The sequence below is a fragment of the Falco punctatus genome (genome assembly GCF_963210335.1).
Source record: "Falco punctatus genome assembly, chromosome: 7".
Taxonomy (NCBI): Eukaryota; Metazoa; Chordata; class Aves; order Falconiformes; family Falconidae; genus Falco; species Falco punctatus.
The window spans coordinates 71,831,010-71,848,347 of record NC_137587.1 but is presented as its reverse complement, the minus strand read 5'-3'; the positions used below and the strand labels follow the sequence as shown (position 1 = coordinate 71,848,347).

The 17,338-nt window shown below is 41.9% G+C and overlaps 1 protein-coding gene across 8 annotated transcripts in view; it reads left to right on the top strand.

Annotated features, from left to right (window-relative positions):
- The window catches only part of NEO1 (neogenin 1), a 212,538-nt gene that overhangs the window by 191,961 nt on the left and 3,239 nt on the right, over window positions 1-17,338 (top strand). For 5 of the 8 annotated variants that reach the window (XM_080395150.1, XM_080395148.1, XM_080395145.1 and 2 more), the window contains 7 exons: window positions 4,226-4,294; window positions 5,119-5,266; window positions 7,064-7,302; window positions 7,982-8,074; window positions 13,675-13,833; window positions 15,155-15,409; window positions 15,759-15,880. In XM_080395150.1, coding sequence (XP_080251276.1) covers window positions 4,226-4,294; window positions 5,119-5,266; window positions 7,064-7,302; window positions 7,982-8,074; window positions 13,675-13,833; window positions 15,155-15,409; window positions 15,759-15,880 — 1,085 coding nt within the window. Of the gene's footprint in view, window positions 1-4,225; window positions 4,295-5,118; window positions 5,267-7,063; window positions 7,303-7,981; window positions 8,075-13,674; window positions 13,834-15,154; window positions 15,410-15,758; window positions 15,885-17,338 lie in introns of all 8 variants that reach the window. The other 3 variants (XM_080395152.1, XM_080395151.1, XM_080395149.1) reach the window with 2 other exon arrangements.

Below are 17,338 nucleotides of genomic sequence, written 5' to 3'. Positions count from 1 at the left end.
GTACATAGAGGTGGAAGATCAAACAGTTGTTATTTTGTGAAGCTCTACATCTGTAATTATTTTCATAATAAAGGGAAGTATGCCTGCTCTAGGTAGCTTTTTTGCGAGAGAGATTCTGCTCGTCAGCTCATTTAGACTCCAGACACTCCTGAAGAGCACAGCAATAGCTACTAAAAGCCTTAAGGTTTTAAAACACTAGCTTGAAAAATGATAGCTTTGAGTCTACTACATTGAATTATAAGGTGGATGTCCCAGGGCTATTTTTGCTTTCTTCCAAATAACCTACAAGCCCAATAAAAAGGGAAAGAATTAATCTAAAGGGATGAGTTTAAAAGGACATTGGCAAGCAGCTTAGACATACAATTAAATAGATCCTAAAGGGGTTGAGAATGAGGGGGGTGGGGGGTTGCTTCTCAACTTGTTACTTAGAAGTAATTTATTAAATATGCTTTTACCTTCTGTGTACCAAATAATGCTGGTATAGATGGCTCTGGAGTAAATTCATATCCAGACTTGTGTAACAGAGATGCTAGCTGAGATGTCTGTGGGTAAGCAGATGCTCATGTGTCATCATCGGCGCTCAACTGCAAGTGGAAGGGAATAGGGGGAGATTAACAGGTGCAATGTAAAAGTTGCTGGTTTCTGTTCTGCGCTATTCTGACCTCATTTCAGCAGAAAACTAAATCTTCTCATCCGTTCTTACCATCCTAAAGTAACACATTCTTCCAGTAACAATTTGATCAATTTTTACCAAATTATATAATTTATAAATCATAAAAGCTGAGAGTTTTGTTTCAGAATTCCTATAAGAACACTGGGAGATCATAAAATCATGGCAGTACGTTAAATGTAGAAGGGGAGCAGAGGAAGAGGAGCAGGACAGCCCGCTGTGACTGTCCCTGAGCTGCAGGCCGTCTTTCAGGAAATGGTGGGCAAGTTGTTGGGCACGGAAGGAACAGAGCTACAGTGGCAGCGGGCCTTGGTGGTTCTGTCTGGTTTGTTCTGACCCCCAATTTAATGTTTTTCTTCTGTATTAAGCACACTGTAGCGATCTTCCACACACTTCCACAGCACAGAGCTTGGATGAGGAGAAGTTAGTGGCCATCGCTGTCAGGCCTCAGGGAGCTGCACCAGCCGAGTACAGAAGCAGAGGTTGAGGTGTCTGACCCCGGTGAAACTGTCCTGAAGTGACACAGAATGTGTGGTCTGGCTGCAGACACCTAATGGGTAACATGGGGACCGACAAGCTAAAAACAATTCAACAATAAAATAACAATTTCAAGTAAATTTTACCTTAAACTGTTCCTTCGTATGGAAGGAAACAGGAAACCTCAACAACAAACTTTATGAGATCCTGGAAAACAGGCCAGTGTCTATCCAGCCGGTGCAGCGTGCATGTGTGCTTGTTCAGAGCATGCGGGGTAGAAGCAAGGTGTGTGCTCCGGGGGGGACGACTCGCTGCTTCCGAGGGGGGCAGTGAGGGACAGTCCTTACGGCCACATAAACGGCAGCAGAGGGTCAGCCCGAGGCACTGCCTCACAGAGGAACTCCCCGGGGTTTAGAGCCTGAACTGTTGATCCCTGGTTTCAGGAATTAGATACTGAGAAGCGTCTTGGTTAAGTATCTAAATTACACTATTTTGAAAACTGGACTTTGCATCTTGTAGTTAGTTACCTTTGCATTTTTGGAAATGTACAGGCACTGTCACCGCAGTCAGTGCCAGTATCGGGTGTCCCTGAGCTGCCGCGCGCTGTGAGGGTCATGCGTGGGTAGTTATTCCCAAGGATGGCTACGTCCTCTGGAAATAGAGCAGCTTGCCAGAATACTGCTTCCTCCGTGTCACTGCCTTCCCATGTTTTTTTGTCATCTAAATGTGATTTATACACTTTGCCACTTACCCACATGGGGGGTATATAAAATCTGCAGTTGGCAGTGTGAGTATATACATCATTCAGGGAGCGCACACACCCCGCAAACCACTGCGTTACGCTCACATGTACCACATGACCCCTGTCAGTCTGCACAGGTGACTTTGTATATCTTATCTACACCATTATTTTATGTCACCTGTTACCTTCAGTAGCAATTATTTTAATTTTCATTCATGGTGTTAAGAATATTGAATTACACTTGGCCAAGCACAAGTCTTTGCAGAACTCATTAGAAATATGCCTTGTGAATAATGATTCTGCAATTATAATTCTCATTCTTATAAGTTAATTTGTTGTTAATCTTGTTAATATGTGCCACATTGCTTTTTTTATGATGTTATTTTTAACAAAGCATTGTAAAGTACTTGGTAAAATGTGTTATGGAAGTCTAAATTCAGTATGTCTGACTGTTGCCAACCAAATTTATAGTCTGACATTTAGTTAGTTTGAAAATACCTGTTTTTCAATAAAACAGAAAGGTGGGCATTAAGTATGCCACCATCGCCTGTCTGTCGCCTTTTCCATGATCCTGCCTATGTTAAGGCTGCAGCTGCTGCACTAACAATGTGTAGGGTGTCTAGTTGTCCTTTTAAAATACTGTCAGTCACCTTTATTCCCACAACCACCACCACCACCCCCAGCTTCTCTGGTGCTTCAGTGCATCTTCTGCACTACATTCAGTGATTCAGACAATTCATTTAGGGTTGGGTTGGTTTTTTTTCACATATTTCCAGTGCAAGTTATCTGGTCATGCAGATACAAATGTATCAAATACAAGCTGTTTAAAATTCTGTTAAATTATTTCATGGCTGCTGCCAAGTTAGTAGTCCAGTATTTCCGGAAGAGGACAAGTTTTCACTGATTGCAGTGTCCTCTCTAGACTTGCAGGGGCAGTGTGTCTTTTTCATTATAGATTTGTCCTGCAATACATCTTTCCTGTAATTTCAGACTGCATCTAAATCCTCACTGATTACATGTAACGTTCCTTCTTATTTTCTTTTTGGGGCATAAATCAGTAGTTTTGCTGGAAACTTCTGCTGGGTTTACCAGTTGTCTTTATTTCACAGGGATTAATTTACAGACTTTGACTTCAAGTTCACAATTTCCATTTGTTACACATCCTTTAACGCTTACTACCTCTTGATTAGAGTAGATTTTTAACTGAGAAAATCCTTCTCCCGACGGTGAAACTGCCAAACTTGCAGACTTCCGATTTTTGTGGTTTTGGCTTTTTGTGCGTAACAGGTAAAAATGTGCAGAGTATTTTGGATACCAATAGGGATGTTCTTTCCATCTTGCTTTATGTTTCCCCTACTACAGTATTTTTATCATTCATGGTCATATTGCACTAGTGTATTTTAATGAAAATACACAAGTGAAAGAATGAGGATTTTGTGTATCTTTATCTGCAGGAAGCATTCTGCTAACTCAGGAGAGGTCTTAACATTAGAGGTGAACTTGTGACTTCATGTGTCTTGCTCTGGCAGCAAGTAATCTAAATTAGACCTGAATTATGCAAGGGGAAATACTTTTTAAGTGGAAGGAGGACAGCATTGCAGCTGGTGTTGGCTCTGGCATTCAGCACCTAGGAGCCCCCTGGAGCAGCCCAGGTTCAGGAGGGCTGTGCCATTGGCCTCAGTTGGTGATGACTGGGGAACAGATACGTTAACTTCCATTGTCAGCCTATAAAGCTTTGAAACTAATGAATCCCAGGTTTCACCAAAAAGTTTTTTGCAATACTTCACTGTCACTTCCGGCAAAGGTGAAACAAATGGAAAAAGAACAGGGAGAAGCTGAAAGCAAGTTTTTTATGGATAGGCAGGGACTTAGTATCGTGTCTACTCTGCTTTTGATCCTTCACTTCTAGCCTTCCACACCTACTGTGATTAGGTATGAAGGGAAAAAAACCTGTATAATCACTGTTTCAAGGTGATTAACTGTCTGTACAAGTGTGGCAAAGCCATTTTCTTCAATATATATCTGTGCATTACTGCAAATAATTTTTATTGTATTTTTTTAAAATGAATACTTGTAGAGGCTCCGAAGCTTACTTAGGAAAATACTAACACAATAAACTAATTATTAAATAGGTCTTTTGAAGAAGTTGTTCTCTTCTTGGAGATACACAGTTGCTGTTCAAAGCCAAATAGATGTTGTAGGGGAGAGACAAGGAGGGGGAAAATGCACACAGTGGGTCAGAGAAATTCTAAAAGAGCTACCTTAGAAATGCTAAAGTGTGTGTTTATGTGTGTATATATATGTATGTAAAATTACCACATATACGACCTTTCCAGCTTCAGGATCTGCAGGGAAAGGCAGCCGCCCAGTGGACATAGGGCCGGATTACAAACCGCCACTTGGTGGTAAGTGGTGTTACAAAGCTTTTCAATTTAAATGCAAAGTCGTTTGGTGTTTCACGGAGTGATGCTGTATCCGACTGAAATTACCAATTACATCTGTTCCAGTAACCTTTTCTCTTCATGATGATAGTTCTTTCCACTCAAGAAATAGTATCATACTTCTGTCACAGTGTTCTTGCCTGCTGTGTGGGGTATATGGAAAAAATATCAATGTGTGCATTTGCATTTCAGTCTTGATAAGCAGATCTTGTTCCCAGTTTAAATGGCTGCTATAGCGCACAAGTGTAAAATTAATTCATAAGAACATATTAGGAAGGAAAAAAAAAAATCATCCTAACTCCTCCTTATTAGCACTGTGCATTCTGGAAGCCTTTCCCTAAGGTAACACTCATTAGTGTTACAGAAAGTGTGCTTCTTTTGAAGGAGAGTGACCACTGCAGAATACTGATGCTGACCCATGTGATTATTGGGTCCAAGGGAGTGCCCGTGGTACTAAAGTTTTAGCAAAGTCCCAAGTTAACTCCCCTTAGAGTCTAAACTATTGAACTTTTTTTTATGATAACTATTTGAGTAGGATGAACATACATTTTCATAGACCGTTAGTTGGAAATGGATCTATAAAGCATTTTATAGATTTAGTAGTTGTACAGAAACACAGTTAGCAAATGACAAGAACATAAGCAAGCACTTCACTTGAAGTCCTAGCAGACAAATATCTTTCTCATTCTGCTAATCGGAGTGATTTTAGAAGCCTTTGATGGGCACTGCTTGCTTTAGGTGGTTTTTTTTCTGTATAATAAATAACCCCTTTCTTCCATCTCCAACAGGCAGTAACAGTCCCCATGGAAGTCCTACTTCTCCCTTGGACAGCAACATGCTGCTTGTAATCATAGTGTCTGTTGGAGTGATCACCGTTGTGATAGTGGTGATAGTCGCAGTCTTCTGCACTCGTCGTACAACTTCTCACCAAAAAAAGTAAGATGTCCAGGTGGCACTTTGCCCTGTCCTACCTTTCTCGTGTAATTCTGTGATTTAATCTTTTCTTTATGATGCTTAAGTTTATTGCTTTTAAGTCTTGCGGGCTGTAGAAATTCTGGTCCTGACAACAGATGGGTAATGCAGTTTGGATTCCTGTGTTCAGAAGACTACATGCATCAGTGCAGCTTCATGATCCTACCTGCAGTGGTGCCGAGGTGCTGTTTTTCCTAATCAGTGTTTCAGAGTTTACAAGCTGTCCAGAGTTTACAGGCAAACTGTGGCAATGCTTTCATGTATACCCGCACTTGCCCCTTTCGTTGTTTAAATAATTGTTGCCAAACCTGAGCCAATACATCTGTTTAGAGCTGTGAGAGCTCAGCAGCTCAGGCAGATTCTCACTTCTGTTCTTAGCATGTACTTCACTGTGTGGAGTATGTTTACAAGCTGTGCGTGGTAATATCCAATTTTTAGATAGATTACTGGAGTGGAATCTGAATCTGGTGCTGGACTCCTTAGAAAAGTGCTCCAAAATTCAAAATACAGGTGTGTATCTGAATTCTTTCCTCATTTAGACCATCTGAATTAAGACTACAGCAGCAATGCTTCCATTTATAGGCTCCTGAAGGTTGTTCCTGCATGTCCTTTGAAAGAACTGAACAGAGCTGAAAGCTTTTTTTTAACATTTGAAAAGACTCTGTTATGCAAAACAGAGTTTTAAGAAAGTTATTAAAAGTCAGGCGTAGAAGATAATTTGCACTTGTTTTGCTGAAGCTGAACCATCCTGTAAAAATGCAAGTCCTTCAGGAGAGGCGAGCAAGGATATATGGTCTAGCAGCTGGGGGTGTGCTTGGGAGAGGGCAAAATACATGGGCCTGCACCCAAGAGATACATTTTATTTTCAAAGAGCAGAAGTAAGCCTGTGAAATCTTGCCTTTGTTTTCCCAGTTTCTAAATGCCACCTCTTACATGCAGCAACCCACAGCCAGTGAATAACCTGATCTGTTGTGCTGGTTCAGCTACAGTGCTCCAGGCAGGATGCCGGGGGCACGTCTGGCTGTGAATCACCGACATCAGACAGCTCTGTTCGTTGGTATTTTCAAAATCATATTTAGTCATATCTTAGCCGGTTCTAGGAAACTTGCCACCCAGAAAGGACACCTTCCTCCATCATTGCCAGGGTCCAAAGCTTGGAGCGCGTGTGGAGGGCAGTGTCGGAACTCTGCGGTTTGCTTTTCCAAAATTCCGTCATGTCAAATGTCTGCCTTAAAATCGGGCGGCTGCTGCTGCTGTTCAGCAGTGATGAAAAAGCCCATCGTCAGATGTGTCTGACCTGAGCGGTGGGAAAATGAATGCTCATGTCATTAATCTGTAGAGTTAACCATCCTATGGGGATAAGTGGCTATTTGTACACTCCTCCTACAGCTATTGTTTGCAGCTGTTTGTAAGCCCTGGAGTAAGGGCACAGCACGATGTATGTACACTTCATGTTTAGAATATTCTCTTAATAACCATAAGTACTGAAAACTTAATTTTTGTTAATGAAAGCCTAGACTGTAGAGCACAGTTCTACAGCATGTGGTAGCATTTGAGACAAATTTCATGGCATCAGAATTGCAGAATATGCTTTGAGATGTCAGATGTGCTTATATGTAAAATTCAAAGCTTCCTGCCCAGTGGGTAGCTTTTGCTCAGCTGGATACAAGATCTGAAGGAAATCTCAGTGAATATTTGCCTCTTTCAACAAGTGAAAGGAAGCCTACATCTAAGAGCATTTCATTTGTTTTCCTTCCCAAGGAAACGAGCTGCCTGCAAATCAGTGAACGGGTCCCATAAGTACAAAGGAAACTCGAAAGACGTCAAGCCTCCTGACCTGTGGATCCATCATGAAAGACTGGAGCTAAAACCCATTGATAAATCTCCGGATCCCAACCCAATCATGACAGATACCCCAATCCCTCGCAACTCCCAAGACATCACCCCCGTTGATAATTCCATGGACAGCAATATCCATCAAAGGCGCAATTCCTACAGAGGTGAGCTATCAACGAGTACTTTGACTGTGATGTTTAAAATCAAATGCATTTTACTCTGGTGAAATTGCTTTATTGACCTTTTATTTAGTTACCCTTAGCCTTTTTTTGTTCTTGTTTTCCAAGTAATGAATTGGGGTTTGTGCCTAGTTTGTAAGATTCTCTGAAAAGGCTGGATCACACGTTTTAGTGAGAAAATTGAGTGCCCAAGAGTTAAGGCATGCGTTTCCCTTGGGTAAATACTGATTAGTAATCAGAAGATCATCTAACAAGTGTTTCACATCAAACCGTTGAGAGATGTTTATGACATTCTTTCAGCGGACAGACACAGTCAGGTTTTGGTGTGGGTGAGTTTTCACTTGGCGAGTGGGTAACTCGTTAGTCCAGCATGTCTGACCCACACGTGTGACTCTTCGTGCCTGCCCCTCACTGCCCAGAGCTGCACTGCCAGAGGTGTGTCTTTGCATGATGGTCTGGAAGAGTTTCTACAGTGCCTGATAATCTTTACCCTAACTGTGTTTTCTGCCTTCTAGTGAGGGATGAGTGCTGGTTTTATCAGTTACGAGTCACAGAACTGCTTACAAACAGGACAGCCCAGAAACACAGAGGACTGAAATAGTCTGGTATGGTATCACACAAGGCTTGCTGCAGTAGTGAATAACCTTCAGTATTTTTCCTTCAGGGCATGAGTCGGAGGATAGCATGTCCACCCTGGCAGGAAGAAGGGGGATGAGGCCCAAGATGATGATGCCTTTTGATTCTCAACCACCTCAGCGTAAGTCAACAGCCCACGTACCAACTGGCTTGAAACTGGGAGCACCCAAACAAGCCATGTTGATACTGTATGCACAGGCGCACACACTCGCTGCCTTCCTACTTACTTTTCCTAAGTAATCCTGTCATACATGCAGTGCAGACAGTTCAAAGAAGGCGTCCTGAATTTCTTATCGTGAAGGCAGAGTTAGATCAAGTTAAAAGGAAAAACTGAGCAGCTGTATCGGAGCGAGCAGGAGGCGCACTGTGGAAGTGGGGACGTCGGGGATGTGCCCAGCAGTCTGTCCGTCCCAGCCTCCAGCAGTGGCAACTGCACGTGCTTTCCAGGACAAGCCTGTGAGCGTGGCTGCTGGTTATAGTCCGTGCCCTTTGCACTCTTGCCAGTATCCAGCTGTTACGTAGGAACTGTAGAGAGCTGGTAAATCTGTCACGTTCTTCTCCACTGTTAGTTTTCTCCTACCTAGACCAAACAGTCATAGCCTTTTTAGCCTCCCGTCATGAGGCAACTACTTCATCATCCCCTTTATCACTTTAGTCACCATTCTCAGAACCTTCTCTAGCATTGCTACACTGCTTGAGGTTCAGAGAGGCCAGAGCTGCACACAGTACCACCAAGTTCTTACGGAGCAGGGAACGATGAATGAGAGAGCAGAATGATAAGGCAGAGGCCTTGTTCTCAATACCTTCCTTGCCCAGTGAGGTACTACATTCTGTTGGCTTTTTTCACTGCCGTTGCATATTGAGCTAATGATCTGTCAACCCTATTTCCAAAATCTCTTTGCTGAATTGTAACTGGCAGCTCTGAGGTCCCGCATCATATAAGTACTGTTTGGATTTATTTATCCCTCAGTGTATTACTGTACATTCAGGTGATTGTGGAAGTTTACCTGCCACCTCTTTGCCCGCTCATGCACTCTTGTGAGGCCCTTCTGGAGTTCCTTGACATCAGAATAGCATTTGACTACCCCAAAGACCTTAATATTATTGACAAACTTGAAGATGTCTTTGATTGCTTCCTTGTCTGGGTCACTGAAAAAGATAATTGGTTAAAACCAGTCCCAGCACTGATACCTGGGGAATCTCCTGCTTCCTCTCCTCTGTCTTGAAAATTGACTGTCGAGCCCCTCTCAGCTTCATATCTGTAACCATCTTTCAATCCGTAAAAGAGCTTTCCCTCAGCAGCAACTTAGTGTTTTAACTTTGGAGTGGAGTCTTGTCAGAGCCTTTTTAAAAATTTATCTGTATTATATTTGCTGGTTCCCTTTATTGACATATTTACTGTCTTTAAGCTCTGAGATTAGTGAGGCAGGATTTATTTTTACAGGACGCGTGCTTAATCTTTTCTAAACAACCATGTTCACCCATATCTGCAGTGATCGTACTCTTCTGCCACAACGCTAACCGTAACTGCTGTCCCCACTGCATGGGCAGCTCTGTGAAGCAGCTCTTGACGAGCTGCAGTTTACAATCCACCCTCCTATGGCAAACCAAAATCAGTATGGATTTATGCTAAAATGTGGTAGTGGCTCAGAAGCAGCTTCAGAAACAACTCAGCTGCTCTTCCAGTAGGAGAGAATTAGGGAGCTGGGGCAAAAGGTCACCACAGGTCTCAGTGCAAGACGTCCCTGTGTGCCAACTTGTCCCCTGATTTACTGAGCAGAATGGCCCTGAAGGAGCAACGCTGGAATCTTTTGGAAAGGATACCAAAAGCCTGCAGTACATGAGAAGCTTTCCTCCACAATGGGTCTTTATACAAATTTATCAGAAGGTGGACAGACCACTGACAGAGGGTGAGGTTTCACGAGTCTGGCAGAGCAGACTCCTAAATGAGGAGAATGTCTGGTTTGTTACTTCTTATCTGTATATCTCACTATTAGTTAATGACTATTTGAGCAAAAGTGCTGAACTGAGATTTTGTTGAGGCAGTAGTAATATGTTTTAATTACTATTACAAAATACTTTAAGAATTAATATATCAGGTTTTCAAACGATGACTCTGAGATGGAAAGGGACTTGGCTAAACCTCTGAACAACTAGGCAGAAACCCTGACTTGAGAACATAAGTAAAAAGTACAAAAGGCAACATGCAGTGAGAACTGTGAGGCAAAATTACAGTGCTTGCCGGGGCTGGGCTGTAGGCTTTCCTGAGCACTCTGCAGCCAGGTAATTGCTGCCACGGCCTCCTGTGTTTTATGGAACGAATTCAGACTAGTCAGTTACGTTTCAACTTTCTAACTGTTTACTTTATTTACCTGAAATGAGTGCTTGGTTTTCTTGGCCCCTTACGTGCTTTTTCAAGTGTCCTGACGACCTGACTAGCTCTGTTTGTGAATTTTCAACTGTTTTCTTGTATTACTACCTTCTTACAAGACAGTATCTTTTTTCTTGGTTTTAAAATAAGTAGCCTGATGCTCCTTGTTTTCTCCAGTTTTACGCATATGAGGAAGGAGTGGGGGATAATTTTATATTAATAATCTTTACTCTTGATTAGTTTCTTAGAAGTTTGCATGCTGTCATATATGGGTGTCTAGCAAGGGATATTGCAGCTATTGGATTCTGAGGATTGCCTGATGATGTCCCATGGCGAGTGCTAGAACATGATGAATTCAGACTTGTGTGACCCTGTAACAAATTCACGCTACAGTAAGTCGTACCTTGCACTCAGTTCTAAGTGTTTTTTCTCTAAATGGAACGCAGTATTGGACACACATAAGATAAACTCGTATAGGAGCCCCTGCTGAATTGTGCAGGGTGCCTCACAGAAAGAGCGCAGCGAAGTATCCCTCGTCCTGTGTCATTCAGTGAGAAAGATACTTAGCAATTTATGTGATCAGTCCCACAGAGGACTAAGAGGCGTGCAGGCCACACAAGCCATACAGCGGTGATACATATTTTAGGGAGGTAGTATATTCCAGTTCTGCCTTTTGATTGTATTCAAGCTGATGTGATAATGCTAGCAGATACAGTTGTGGATATGGTATTTCCTGGCAGCACTAAACCCAGCTTTGACATCTTTTTGATACCAGTCCTGCTGTGTTCACTTGAAAAGCTTCTGTTTTCCCTCTCTTTATTAGATATTGCCTTGCCCAGAAAGAATGAACCAGACACACAGCTGGCTCAGTGTGACAGGTTAGCATGATGCACTAAATGTCAGGAAGGATATGCAAGGTCATCTGGTGCCTTAGGGATTGAGATTGTTTTTGTGACTTTGTTTGACTTTTCATCCTGTTTGCAAAAGCTCTAAGGGCCTCCAGCTGTAGTCTTCTATTTTATAGTAAGTGGAAACGTTAATGTAATGTCTTTAGATACCTTTTTGAAGAAGCTGCACAGAAAAACTGACACTGGTGTGTGAGGCCCTTTTGCAGTGAGCAACGCAGAAGGCAGGACCATTTGGTGTGTTTAAGCCTGTGCCTGCAGACACCTTCCTATGGCTTTTTTTTCCCTCTGCCCACTGTAGCATTTAAGCCTAGTTATTTACCTCTTAAATACTAAACTAGGATAATTTAGTATGTTCAATTTTAGTACAGTTTACAGTAATGGTGTGTGCCTAGTCGTTTCCTTCTTTGACAACTGGAATACAAAAATGCTGGAAGGACATTGGGAAGCAAAGGGCTGTTTCTTTCTTAACAATTTCTCTTTATCCAGTTCTTCACCTGAACTTTTCTCTTCCTTGGAAGTAAATAATGCACCATGATCTTCATTAAGAACTGGTGATACAACATGCTGCTTTTTGACCTGTAAAGCTATACATGATTTAGGTCTCATAACCCAGCAAACTGTCAGCAAAATGCAGCAGTGGAAGGTGGCTGGCTAGGTGGCAGGGTAAACCTTCTGGCGTTCTCACTGGGATGGGTTTTCCCCACGTGTTCACTGGATCCTGCTTTGGCTCATGTTTCAGAGCTACTATGATTTTGTGGTTTTCTCCTCATCTCCAAGCTTTTAGGAAATTTCTTGAAAGGTTTAGTATATGTGCATGACTTTTTATTGAGGTTGCAAAAGCATATAGGCAGTCTTTTGTACTAACGTACGTTATATTTCAAAGTGATTCAAATGCTGGCTAAAACACAGGTGTAGACCAGTGGTTTCTACAAATAAAGTAATGAAAATGTTTATGCCTGTAAAATTTTATGCGTTACAATCTTTATGCCTCCTACCTTGCTGGCACATAAAAGAGCTCCTAGTGTCTCTGACTGTTGCCTCTGGATTTCTGATCGCCAAGCTTTTATGGGTTATTTTGCCATGTCAGTTCCCTGGAAGACAAAGTGGTGGTTTAATTTTGCTGGAAGCTCTTAGTGAGAATACCTGACTTTTCACATCCCCTTGACAGCTGTCTCACAGGACTTAAATCTAGAACCTACTGATTGCTCAGTATTAGAGTTAAGTTGCTCTTTGTTTACAAGAGGTAGGTAATGGCGTTAGCTTTCTGTTGTGTAACTTAATGGGAGAGAGAAATTGTTTATTACCAATAGCTGAAAATCTCTAAGTATATTGCTGCCACTGATCAATTCACATATCCTGTCCTGCTGACAGGCTGTTTTCCAGGAAGCGAGGAAGTCAGAGGGTTCAGATTTGTTTAGTCAGCCTCTGAGTTCAGACCGCATGCATCAGTGCAAGAAGTCTTAACTGCACTCACAATTATAATGATGGATTTCTGCATCATGTCATTCATAGAAAGTAACTTTCATAGGCAGCACATCTGGAGAATTTCCAGAAAGGGTTCAAAAGAAAATAACCAACCACAACCTTTTTGTTCTTTATGGTGCTAGTGGCGGTGTTCCCGTCCTGATTTTTTTGTGTTGAGACTCTTCTGTATGATTTTAAGCAGTTCAGTGTTTTAGTCAGTCATAAGAACTAAATTCTGCGCACGTTTTTCCTCCCAGCTGGGGAGTAGTGAGGTTTTGTTTGGCTGTTACCACAAAAAGGTGAGGGCAAAGGATGATTTACATTAAGTATAAAATTCATGTGTCTCAAACAGGAAAAAGAAAACAGAAAGATTAAAAAAAAGGGGGGGGGGGGGCGGAGAAAAAGAGGCTTTAGGTTTGAGCACACTGGAGCAGAGCTTTACAAAGTCCGCACAGAGGGAATAAGTGGAGCCTTTGGTGTCTTCCCTACTCTTATTGTTTGTCTTGCATTGTTTAATTAACTAAATACGCCACATCTGGTTATAATGTTTAAAAATTCAAAGACAACCAGAAATTATTTTGGAATGTGAGCTCCTTTATCTTCTGCCTTAGTTCTGACATTTATAGCACAGTGTGAAATACATGGAAATTATAAAGGGAGCTTAATTTTATTTTTCTCAAGTGTAACAGAAAGTGTCTGCAAGATACAGCCAAGAGAGATGCACTTTCTGCACAGGAAAACGGAGAGCCTTGCCTCTTTTGGGGGTTTTGTGTCTTGGTATGGAGGGAGCTAAAGTGCTGGAGCAGAGTTGGAAAACTGATATTAAAATACATCATCTTGGTGTCACTGTAAACCTGCTGGGCCATTGGCTCCCCTGTTTGGTGGCTTTGTGGGTGAAGGGAGGGATATGGTGCATTTCAGTACATGTGCATGCTTGTCTGTATGTTAAGCATTTTTCTGTCTTATATTCATTCACAGCTGTGATTAGTGCTCATCCCATCCATTCACTCGATAACCCTCACCATCATTTCCACTCCGGCAGCCTCGCTTCTCCAACTCGCAGCTATCTCCATCACCAGGTCAACCCGTGGCCGATTGGCACATCCATGTCCCATTCAGACAGGGCCAATTCCACAGGTGAGATATAAATGATCAGATAGATTTTGCTTATAATGGAACAATGAGTGAAACATGTGGAAATCAAAGCCTGAAGCTTAACTTGGTCAGTCACCGTTGTGTGTTCCATGAGAGGCAGTGATCAGTTTAAATACCGGCAGAATCCTTGATAGGTTGAGTTTTCTGTAGATCAGATTTTGAGATCCATGACAATGTCCTTGGAAAAGGAGGTTTAATGTTTTGTATACAACTTCATATACCAAGATTTCTTGTTCTGAAATCTTCAGCCCTGGAGCCTGAAACATGAGAACTAATCTAATTTGAGCTACTTAATATGGTAACTAACTTTTTCCCTAATCGGTTTTGTTTAAAACCAAGAGAGGACAAAAGTCCAGACTTTGCTACTGAGAGCTGACATTAGTTAATCTTCCTGAAGCACCCAGAAAATTGCAGTGATTTCTGTGCAGTGTTTTCAGGCTTGAAGCACAATCATTTGCAATAGTTTCTGTAATGTCTCCAGTGGTCTGAAAAATTCCAGAGCACAATATTGCTAAATTGCATGTAGGTAACATCTTGAGATGAAGTGAATTCTGAGCTTGTCCAATTGAAGGTCTATGCTTTAATTGAGGTGCCACAGCCAACAGCGTTGTTTCCTGTTTTCTTATGAAAACAACTCACAAGGCTGCAATTACACAGGCAGATGATATGTTCGAGGCAGAGGTTTCCCTTGTTCTGTTTATACTGCTGAAGTGACAGATCTCACAAGCCAGATCTTTTCCTGAATGTTGTCCGAGTAGGATCACAGTGCCCTAAACTCAAGATACTGTCTTATTGTTCTCTGAGATCAGGGAGGAGCCTGCTGCAGACAAACAAATGAACCCTGTGATTTCATTTTAGCGTTCAGCAAATAAAGGGATTTCAACTCATACCTCAGAAAAAAATGTGGTTCTTCTGTATGCACTACAGTGATATATGCTTAATGTATACCTATTTAAGAATGTCAATACTGTGAAATACTCAAGGGTGAAGTGAAGAATGAAGATTTATGTTCCATGCTGTTTATCTGGGTCTTAGTACATGTACCTGTTTTCATTGCAAAACTATAGATTTGGTATTATGCCTGGGGAGTCGTTCAGTGCTCAAGCTTATTTTGTTATTAGACAGCTGTTGCCATTCACCTTAAAACAGGACAGTGAATTCACTTAAAACAGAATCTGTGAATTCACTTCTTGGCTTATGGAAAAGGTGCTTGCAAACTACTGTTTTGTTTCCGTCTGACCACAGAGAAAGTTTCTGTTAAACAACTTTTTTTTGTTGTTGTTGATTTGTTGGTCTCTTGTAGAATCTGTTCGAAATACACCTAGCACAGACACCATGCCGGCTTCCTCGTCTCAGACCTGTGCTGACCACCAGGATCCTGAAGGCACCACAGGGTCTTACCTGGCTAATGCACAAGAGGAGGACTCGGCTCAGAACCTCCCCACGGCACATGTCCGTCCTTCCCACCCGCTGAAGAGTTTTGCGGTGCCGGCAGTTCCACCAGCTGGTTCCACGTACGACCCTGCATTGCCAAGCACACCATTATTGACTCAGCAAGGTGAGCAGGGGAAAACTGGCAAGACACACTTGCCAAAAAGAGAAAAAGGCAATTTTAGAGGAAAATGAGAGAAGCTCCATAAGGGGCAGGGGGTAGACTTCGGCATCAAAGGAAATGTCAGAGGCTGGAGTGAATTTTGCTGGTATAATTTTCAAGACCCTTTCCTTTTATGTACACAGATAAACCAGGCAAAGATTCAAATTCAGCACTCTGTAATCTGAAGTGTTATTTTTCATCTAATAGAATCCTTTTTATTCTCCTACTTTCAAGAACTTTCTGAATAGGCAAAAGAACTAATTAACCGAGGCATGACTATATAACAATTTATTTTACGCTTCTAACCATCCAGTTCACTCAGTGAAGACTGCATCGATTGGGACTTTAGGAAGAACCCGACCTCCTATGCCAGTGGTAGTCCCCAGTGCCCCTGATGTGCAGGAGACCACCAGGATGCTTGAGGACTCGGAAAGCGTAGGTACTCTTACACTGCCAGGGGCTTTCTTTGGCAGTGCTTATCAAACTGTGGCGAATCTCTCCTTGTGTGATACCTGTAATCTTTAGTAATGTCTGCATGAGACTTGTGAAGGCAGAGGATAACAAGGCTGCTGACTTCCACCAAGTGCCATTGCCTGTTAACCCATATTAAAAAAATGTAGTGCAAATACCTTCTACACAAGGCAGTAAATTCAGAGAATAAGCACTTAAATGGCAAGTACTAGTAGTGCTTTCTAAATCTGAAAATTACTGAAGAGCAATACCTTCCTTCCTAATTACACAACACTAAACAGATGCAGTGCTTCCACCTATTCCAGTCCACAAAGCCCATGCAGTCAAACACTGAAAAACCTCTGACAGTATTTTGGCTGAGCTGATGCCACTAGCTGAACACAGAGTAATGTTCTCTGGGACTTCCTTTCTTGACTCGTGCTCACTGCTCTGGTTTCTGCGAGCCTTTCGCAATTACAAGAGGAAAGACAGATGCCATCTATAGCCCTAGTCTTTTCGTTCTCTGCAGTACGTAGTGCCTAATGGAGCTTTGGTTTGTGGCTTGGGCTTCTATATGCAGGCCTCCGTACTGGAGCTGTAGAAGTGCCCTGCACATCTGTTTTTTGCCTGCTTATCTTGATGTAAAGAGCATCTTTGTTCATGGAGCTGAAGGCCTCCAACAGTGCCTTTTGCTCTTCTGTGCAGCTTAAGATGTGTTCATGCTCGTGTTGAGATGTCATTTATTGCCGTCTGTTTTGCAAGCGTACTGTGCCTGGATCCCATTAAAGTCACGCAGCTGCAGCTTCCTGTGCTGCTGCAGAGCATCCAGAGTGTCATTGCAGATGGAAATTTAGCACGAATGCCAAAATGTTTAAAGCTATCATCCCAAACATGTTTTTAGATACTCATATGAAAGTGTTCTGACTGGGGGAAAAATACAACCAACTGTTGGTCTTTTAGAAATAGCTTTTAAGAAGCAAGGATGTTTTGGGTGTCAGATGCTGGAAGAGCTGTTTTCCTTTCAAATTGCAAGCCAAGAAGTACTGTATTAGCTATTGTATTACTGCTACAGGAAATGCTTGGTTTTAATTATTTTTTCCTTTTTTTCTTGTTTCCTTACTGTCCTTTGGTTTTGTTACCCTCTTGATTTTATTTCTGTATGCGCTGGTCTAGAAACTGTATGCATGCTTGATTTGGTGCACTTTTGCCCTTCTGTCTGGTTGTCACTTCTACTTTATTCTTTCTTTTGCTTGGTACGAAAGATACAGTCACTAGTTTATTCATCAACAAATCTGGAATATTTAATTATAGGCATTAATAAGTTGTTATAAGATAAAGTCATTACAGCATACTAAATATTAGTTATAAGTATGAGTTTTAAAAATCAGGATGAGGTAGTGATTTGAATTGATTCTGGTTTTATGAGAGCCTGTAGGAATGAGT